Below are 8,104 nucleotides of genomic sequence, written 5' to 3'. Positions count from 1 at the left end.
AATATAAAAATGCTTCATTTGAGTTGAAAAGTACCTGAATTTGATCAGTTTGCAGCGACCATTTTTGTTTCCACACTTTTCTTTCGTTGCGCTCTCACACTAGGAAAAAAGTAAAATGAAATAGAAAATTTCAACTATTTATATATGTTGCTTTAAAAAATGGAAATGTTGAAGTATTGATTTAGTACAATCACTTATTGTCCTCACCCAGGAAACAATTTCCTTTTCAAGACTCTTGTATTTGTCAGTTTTTGGGTCATTCAGCTCTTTCGTAAATGTTACTGTAGCTACTGAACAAGCAACAGTGTAAACAGGTGATTGAGTTTCTGGATCTCCATCTGAAATCAGGTCAACAGTCTACTTCAGCAATCAATCTACTACTCAATTAAACGTACAACAGAATATTGTTAAGTAAGATATGATGTAACCAGATGATATATTTACTGACCTTGTGTTTGGATTGAGGCGGGATAAATGATTATTGGGGAATTTGCATTTTGTTTTGCAGCTTTCTTCATCAATTCCACAACCTCTTTTTTGGATGGCGGCTTTGATGTAATGAACTCAACTTCAAACACCACTTCAGTCTTATCTTTAGGTGATGTACTTCCAAATTTTCTGTCGTGGAGAAAAGTTGGTTGGTATCATGCCAAACAATATGTGGATATCGGAGTACAAAATCATACCTGAATTTTTCCACATTGCAATGAGAAATGTTCATTCCATATGGTGCTTTTTCACACTGTGAAGGAAATCAAAGTTTAAAAATGTATCATTTCACCACTGAGTCAAAAAAAAAAACTTACCCAGGTCACAAATTTCTTCACGAGTTCTTTAAATTCTCTGCTCTGTGGGTCGTTCAGTTTGTTTATAAATTTTTCACATATAATTACATGCAAAATGATTGCAGTCCTTTTTGTCAGAGCTTGGCTTGTTGCTCTCATTTCAACTGTTGTTTTTAAGGAAATTCCAGTTATGAATGAAACTGAAGTTGAGGAGTAAGTTGTTGTCGAATTATATTTTATATGGGGAACAGTAGGTGACAGTTCAGCTGTTGATGGGGAAATAAATGTAAATGGATCTGCTGTATTTGTCTTCAGAATGGAAACAGCATGTGGAGTTTGAGCATAAGTTGTTGGCAAGACAGTTGTCAGTGCATCAGACGTCACAAAATCCTCTAATGTTGCTTGAGACTGTGCAATGGATATTGAAGGATCCACTGTTGTTATGACTGCGGTTGTTCTGTCTGAAACGCTTTCTGCTGGGGACTCTGTCAAACGAGCAAGTCCCGTTGAAGCCCCAACTCTTTTTGTTGCCCAATTAGTTGCAGAAGTCATAGGTGAGGCAGGAGTTGTTGCAACAAATACCATTTTAGCCGACGGTGTGTTGGGTATAATGCTTTTTGTCCAAGCAGCAGTGGTTGGTGGGATTGCAGTTGCAGATGTTGCAGGAGTCACCACCGATGATGGGGTGAAAATTGTTGTTGCCGCTGTTTTGGCAACAATTCTCTTTGGTGGTAAAGCAGTTGTTGTATTTTGTGTCTTCACTGCTAAGGCTCCTGTTGTTTTTAAAGCCTCTTTTGTGAAGAAGGGAGTTGTTTGAAGAGCAACTGTTATTTGAGAGGTAGATGTTTCGCTCGTTTTCCTTCTTTGGGATGGTGACGTCTTGAGATTCATTTCAGTGTGTAAGTTTGTTGTAGCTTTAGACATCTGCGCTGTGGTGAGATTTGAGGTTAATTGTGTAAATGCTGGGTGAGTATTTGTTGTTTGCGGTGTAGCTGTGGGAGCAACACCAGCTGGAGCAGCACTCATGGTTGAGACAGATGGTTTGGGAGAAAGTGTTTTGGCTATAACAGCTGTTGATGTAGGGGAAGTTGGTGTTAACTGTGTAGATGTGTGAGGAACTGCTGTTGCTGGTATAGAGGCTATTGCAGGGAAAGTAAATGTTATTGGGACAGTGGTTGTCATGGGCATGTTTGTTGTCTGAGCAGCAACAGTCACAGAAGTGGTATTCACGCTCGAGGCAGGTGCTCTGGACGACTCTGCTTTGGTAATAGAGGCTGCTTTGGAGAAATTAGTTGTTGGCAGTTTGGGTGTCACGGGTGCATCAATCGTTGTCATAGTTGTCATGGTAGCAGTTGTTAGGGGAGGGACAGTCCTAAAAAAGGCACTTGTGGGAGCCACTGTCATTGATGCGAGTGTTGTACTTGCATCCTCATTTGTAGTAGAGGAACCTATTGTTTTATGAGTGATCGTTTCATGGCTTGATGTTTCAATAGATCTTGAGACAGTAGACATGGTGAGTTTACTTATAGTTGAGCTCAAGTCTGCTGGTGTCTGTGCAACTGTTGCTGGTTGATCAATTGATGAATGCATCACTGTAGTTTGGCCAGAAGTTGTAGTGGTTGCAGTTGGTGTGAGTCCCAAACTAGTGGATGAAAGAGGAGTTGTTGAAAATAATTTTGTTTCAGAAGATGGTGTGGTAGGTTTAATAGCAGTTGTGGGTGAGATAGCTGATGTCAGAGTAACTATTGGTGGAGCACTGGTTGTTGTGGAAGTGACTATTGTTGTCAGAGCAGCATGCTTTGTGGGCGCATCAGTTATTGTCGGCAAATGTGTTGCAATTTTAGATGTTGTGGGCAGCAGTGTTAATCGCAATGTAGATGTCATGGGAGTCACTGTTTTTCCTAGTGTTGAGGTTTTTGTAGGAAAAGCGGCTGCTGTAGTGACAACACGACTTGTTGGTGCCGCTGCTGTGTGGGACCCTTTTGGTGTGGATGAAACTGATGTCTGTGCTGCTGTTATTTTAGCAGATGTTGTTGGAGTACCTCTGAGTATGGTTTCCAAAGTTGTGGGAGAAACTTTTGTTGATTTTTTAACTTTTGTTGTTGCGGTCGACATTGTGGTGGGTTCAATTGTTATTGTTGAAACAACATTTGTTGGAGCAGTGTCAAAATCTCTTGTGATTATAGTACCTGTTTCCATGGGGAACCTAGTCGTTTTAGGAGAAACAGTCTCTGACGCAAAGGTTGCTGTAGTCAATTTGTTTGCCAGAATAGTAGTTTTGGGTGAGATTGTTGTAAGAGCAACTGCTGTTGGAGAAGTGGTCGTTGTGTGCAATTCTGCTGCTGTGAGAGCAAGTGTTAATTGAGCAGTCGTTGTGGGTGAGTCTGTTGTTGTAAGGGCAACTGTTTTTGGAGAATAGGTCGTTGGGGTCAAATGTGTTGTCAGAACAGTAGTTGCAGGTGAAGTAATGGCTGTGAGAGCTACTGTTGCTGGACCTGTGGTTGGCGTGGCCGGGTTTTTTGGTGTTGGTGAGACAGTTATTGTCAGAGCTGTTGATGAGAGACGTGAGACTGTCTGTGTCAAAAAAGCAGCTGATTGAGATGTTCTAATAGTCGTGGCAGATGCAGAGGGAGAATCGGTTGTCGTATCACCCGTCGAATATGTTGGTGGTGCTGTGTGTGGTGTGTCTGCAACAACTGTCAGGAGAGTGGTGGTGTGCGAAACATTGGTTGATAGAACTACACTATTTGCAGTAGATGTGGTGGGTTCAATTTCTGTTGTCAGAGCAAAGGTTGCTGGAGCAGCGATGGTTGTTGTGGCCAAGTCTTTCGTTGTCAGAACAGAAGTTGCGGGTGAAATAGCTGTTGTCGGAGCTACAATTGTGGGAGCCGTGGTTGTTGTTGGCAAATCTGTTATCGTTACTGCATTTGTAAGAGTCAGTGTGGGAAAGTCTGTGGCAGTGGTTGAAGACACAGTTGTTGTCGAGGCAGGAATTGTGGGAGAATATGTAGTGGTTATACCAACTGTTGAAGTGGGTAATATTGCTGGTGGGGCTGCGTATGTGGTGTAGGCAATGGGTGTTGACAGGGGAGTGGTCCTGTGAGAAACTGGCATAGCACTGGTTGTAGTCGACGTACGTTTAATTGCTGTTGTCAGAGCAAAGGTTGATTCAGAAGTGGTTGTTGTCAGCAAATCTATTGTTGACCAGGCCACTGTTGCTAGGGCAGTCTTTGTTGTGGGCAAATCTGTCATTGTTAGGTCACCTGTTTTTGGATAAGAGGTTGTTGAGGCCAAGTGTGTTGATGTCAGAACAGCAGTTGCAGGAGAAATAATGGCTGTCAGAGCATTTGTTGCTGGAGCAGTGGTTGCCGTGGTCAGGCCTGTTGGTGTTGGTGTTGGTGAGACTGTTGCTGTGAGACCTGTTGATTCATGAGCAGTTGCTGAGAGACGGTCTGTCAGTGTTGACCAAACAGCTGATTGAGATGTTCTCATAGTTGAGGCAGATATGGAGGAAGACTCTGTTGTCATTATACTTGTTGAATGTGTTGGTGCTGCTGTGTATGTGGAGCCCTCAACATCTGTTGTCAGGTGAGTGGTACTGCGAAAAAGTTTTGTTGATGGAACAACACTAGTTGCGATTGATGTGACGGGTTCAATTGTTGTCAGAGCAAAGGTTGCGGGACCAGTGTTTGTGGTGGCAAAGTGTTTTGTTAGAGAAACTGTCTCTGGAGTGATGGTGGTAGTGGTCAAGTCTTTTGATGCCATTAGAGTGGTTGCAGGTGAGACGGCAACCGGAGATGTTGTTGAAGTGGTGGTTGTTGTAGGCAGGTTTTTTGTTGTAAGAGCAACTGTTGAAGTAGCACTGTATGTTGTGGGCAAATCTGTTACCTTTTGAGCCTCTGTGGCAGTCATTTTGGGTATGTTTATAGTTGTCAGACCATCTGCTGCTGGTGCAGTCATTGTGAAAACGTCTGTTGCAGTGAATGAAGGCGCAGTCGTAGTTGAGGCAGGAATTGTGGGGGGATCTGTTGTAATTTCACCAACGGTTGAAGTGGGGTATTTTGTTGGTGGTGCTGTGGATGTTGTGTCAGCTATGACTCTTGACAGGGGAGTATTAGTGTGTAATCCGTTGGTTCCTGGAATGACACTTGTTGCAGAAGAAGTGGGAGCCTTAATTGCAGTTGTCAGAGCAAATGTTGCAGCAGTAGTGGTGTCTGTTGGCAAATTTATTGGTGCTGGAGTAGGTATTTCTGGAGCAGTAGCTGTTGTGGGCACATTTGTTGTGAGAATAGCTGTTGTTGTTGCAGGCAGATCTTTTGTTGCCAGACCAACTGTTGTGGGGGTGGTCGACGTTATGGGCAAATCTGTTGTTATCTGACCAACAGTTGCAGAGGTGGCTGATGTAGGTAGATTGGTTGCTGTCTGAGCAACTGTTGATGGAGAAGAGGATGTTATTCGGAAATGTGTTGCTGTCAGAGATGCAGATGTTGGAGCAGTGATTATTGTGGGAAAGTCTATGGTTGAGAGAGCAACTGTTGTTGCTGCAGTCCCTGTTGTGGAAAAGTCTGATGCAGCTGGTGGAGATGGAGTCGTTGAGGCAGGTGCTGTGGCAGGAACCGTTGGGGGCATAACAACTGTTGATGTTGCCAATATTGTTTGCGGTGTTGTGTGAGTTGCAGTTGACGTGGTGGGTTCAGTTGTCAGAGCAACTGTTGCAAGAGCAGTGGTTGTTGCGGGGGAATCTGTTGTTTTTAGAGCAAATGTTGCTGGAGCAGAGTTTGTAACGGATATGTCTTTTGTTATTTCAGCGTCAGTTTTAGGAACAGTAGTTGTAATAAAGTCTGTCACTGGAGCAGTTGCTGTGGGCTGGTCTGTTGTAAAAGTAAGTGGTGCTAGATCAGTTGTCATGTGAAACACTGGTGTTGAGAAAACGGATGAGGACAAAGTTGTTGCAGCTGTTGAAGAGTGAAATTTTGTTGGAGGTCCTGTGGATGTGGTGTCAGCAACCATTGTGGTCAGGAGAGTGGTAGTATGAGAATCCTCTGGGAATGGAATCACATTAGTTGTGGTTGACATGGTGGGTTCAAATGCTGTTGTCAGAGCTATGCTGGTTGCAGCAGTGGTCTCCAGATCAGTTAGATCAGTTGTGGTAAAGTCTGCTGTTGTCGTTTGAGCAGCTACTGGTGGAACAGTGATGACTCTGGGCAAGTCTGTTGTTTTAAAAGGAACTGTTGTTGGAGCATTGAGTATAGTGGTTAAGTGTGTTGTTAATAGACCTACAGCTGCTGGAGTAGTCATTTTTGTGGGCAATTCTGTTGTTGTAAGAGCAGTTGATTCTGGAACAGTTGTTGTGGGCAAGTCTGTTATTGTTACATCAACTGTTGTTTGAATAGTGGTTGGCAACTCTGTTGTTTTAAGAGCTGTTGCTGGAGCAGCTGTTATCGGAGAAGAAGCAGTTGGTTGAGACAAAGTCATTTTCAGGGCAGCGTTGGTGGGAGAATATGTTGCTGGAGCAGTGGTTATTGTGGGCAAGTCTGTTGTTGTGAGAGAAACTGTTTTTGGAGCAGTAGAAACTGTGATGAAGTCTTTTGTAATGAAAACAGTAGTAGTTGGTGCAATTTTTGTTAGAGCTACAGTTGTTGTGGTTAACTCTGTTGTTGTTCGAGCAGGTGTTGCTGAAGCATTTGTTGTGGCGAAGTCTGTTATGTCAATAGCAGTTGATGGGAATTTAGTTGTTGTCCATTCTGGCAGTGTAGTAGAACCTGTTGTTATTATAGCTTCTGTTGAAGTGGGGACACTTGTTGGTGGTGCTGTGAATGTGGCTGAAGTAACTGCAGTCATCAGAGTAGTACTTGTGGGAGAAACACTAGTTGCGGCAGATGTGGAGGGTTCAATTGCTGTTGTTATAGCAGCAGTTGCTGGAGCAGACGTTGCTGTGCGCAAGTTTTTCGATGTTAGCACAACTGTTGCTGGAGCAGTGGTTGTGTTAAGCAAGTCAGTTGTTAGAGCAACTGTTTCGAGAGGAATGGTGGTCGAAGTAATGTCTGATGTTGCAAGAACAGAAGTTGTCTGTGCAATCCTTGTTGGAGCAATTGTTGTGGTTAAGTGTGTTGTTGTGATGGCAGGTGTTGAGGGAAAGTGTGTTGCTGTGTAAAAAGCAGTCGATGGGGACACAGAAGTTGTCAAGGCCGATTCTGTGGGATAATCCGTTGTTGTTGTTATAGCAGGTGTGGAAGTGGGGAAATTTGTCAGTGATGCTGTGGATGTTTTCAAAGCAACTGCGACTGGATCATTAGTTCTTGAGGTTAAGTCTGAGGAGGCTGGTTCTAAGGGAGAGTATGTTGTTAATTCTGTAACTGCTGAAGTGGGGGGATTTGTAAGTGGTGCAGTAGGTGTGCTGGATGCAGATATTGACGTCAGTGTATTAGTGGAAAAACCTGCTGTTGTTAGCGCAATGTTGGTTGCGGGCGAGTTCTTTGTTGTAAAAATGGCTGTTGTTGGAGCAACAGTTGTAGTCAAGTGTATTGTAGTTAGAGCATGCGTAGTCTTCGCAGTGTTGGTTGTGGGCAGGTTCATTGTTGTAAAAGCGACTGTTGCTGAAGCAGTTGTTGTTGTGGGTAAGTCTGATTTAACATCAACTGTTGTTGGAGCAAAGTTTGTTGGGAGCATGTCTGTTGTTGTCAGAGCAACTGTTGCTGAAGCCGCAGTTGTTGTAATCAAGTCTTTTGTTGTTTGAGCAACTGTAGTCCCAACAGTAGTTGTGGTGTGCATGTCTGATACAGTATAACTAACTGTTGTTGGAGCAGTGGTGGTTGTGGTTAAGTCTGTTGTTGTGAGATCAACTGTTATTTGAGCTGTAGTGGATGTTGGATAGACTGTTGTTGTAAGAGCGACTGTTGCTGGAGCAGTTGTCGTGGCAAAATCTGCAGTGGTCCAAAATGCAGTTGATGGAGACACAGTTGTTGTTGAGTCTGGTTCCGTGGGAGTATATGTTGTTATTAAAGCAGCTGTTGAAGTGGGGGGATTTGTTGGTGGTGCTGTGGATGCAACTATTGTCATCAGTATCGTGGTGGTGGGGGAAACGTTTGTTGTTGGTACAGCACTTGTTACAGACGACATTGCAGTGGTTTCAGTTGTCGTCAGAGCACTTTTGGCTCTAGTCAAGTCTGTTGTTGCAAGAGCAACTGTTGTCTGACCTGCTGTTGTTGTTGGCAAGTCTGAGGTAACATCAACTGTAATTGGATCGAAGTCTGTTGTGAGCAAGTCCATTGATGTAAGAGCAAATGTTGGGGAAATTGTGGTTGAGGTTAAGTCTATTG

General features: G+C 43.5%; 1 protein-coding gene and 1 long non-coding RNA gene across 2 annotated transcripts; both read right to left on the bottom strand.

The window, feature by feature from the left end:
* Window positions 1–586: 586 nt before the first annotated feature.
* Window positions 587–1,335, bottom strand: LOC128756461 (uncharacterized). Its single transcript, XR_008414233.1, has 3 exons — window positions 807–1,335; window positions 687–742; window positions 587–618 (listed from the first exon to the last, which is right to left on the bottom strand). It is a non-coding gene; the product is annotated as an uncharacterized LOC128756461 (long non-coding RNA).
* Window positions 1,336–2,106: 771 nt separating this feature from the next.
* On the bottom strand, window positions 2,107–8,091 carry LOC128755918 (mucin-2-like). The gene is made up of 4 exons (XM_053860028.1): window positions 5,860–8,091; window positions 5,169–5,389; window positions 2,562–5,047; window positions 2,107–2,157 (listed from the first exon to the last, which is right to left on the bottom strand). The coding sequence occupies exons 1-4, from the start codon at window positions 8,052–8,054 to the stop codon at window positions 2,107–2,109; spliced, it is 4,953 nt and encodes a 1,650-aa protein (XP_053716003.1). The 5' UTR covers window positions 8,055–8,091.
* Between the last annotated feature and the right edge of the window lie 13 nt (window positions 8,092–8,104).

Source organism: Synchiropus splendidus, chromosome 3 (genome assembly GCF_027744825.2).
Source record: "Synchiropus splendidus isolate RoL2022-P1 chromosome 3, RoL_Sspl_1.0, whole genome shotgun sequence".
NCBI classification, from domain to species: Eukaryota; Metazoa; Chordata; class Actinopteri; order Syngnathiformes; family Callionymidae; genus Synchiropus; species Synchiropus splendidus.
Note: the sequence above shows the minus strand (reverse complement) of the source record. Positions and strands in the feature narration are given on the sequence as shown.

Excerpts from the sequence above, each read along its gene's own strand:
- LOC128755918 (XM_053860028.1), bottom strand. The coding sequence starts at position 8,054 with ATGGACTTGCTCACAACAGACTTCGATCCAATTACAGTTGATGTTACC. Across the intron at positions 5,048-5,168 it reads CATCAGCCACCTCTGCAACT|CTACTGCTCCAGAAATACCT; the intron begins GTTGGTCAGATA and ends TGCCCACAACAG. Across the intron at positions 2,158-2,561 it reads ATGCTGCTCTGACAACAATA|GACTGTCCCTCCCCTAACAA; the intron begins GTCACTTCCACA and ends TGCCTTTTTTAG.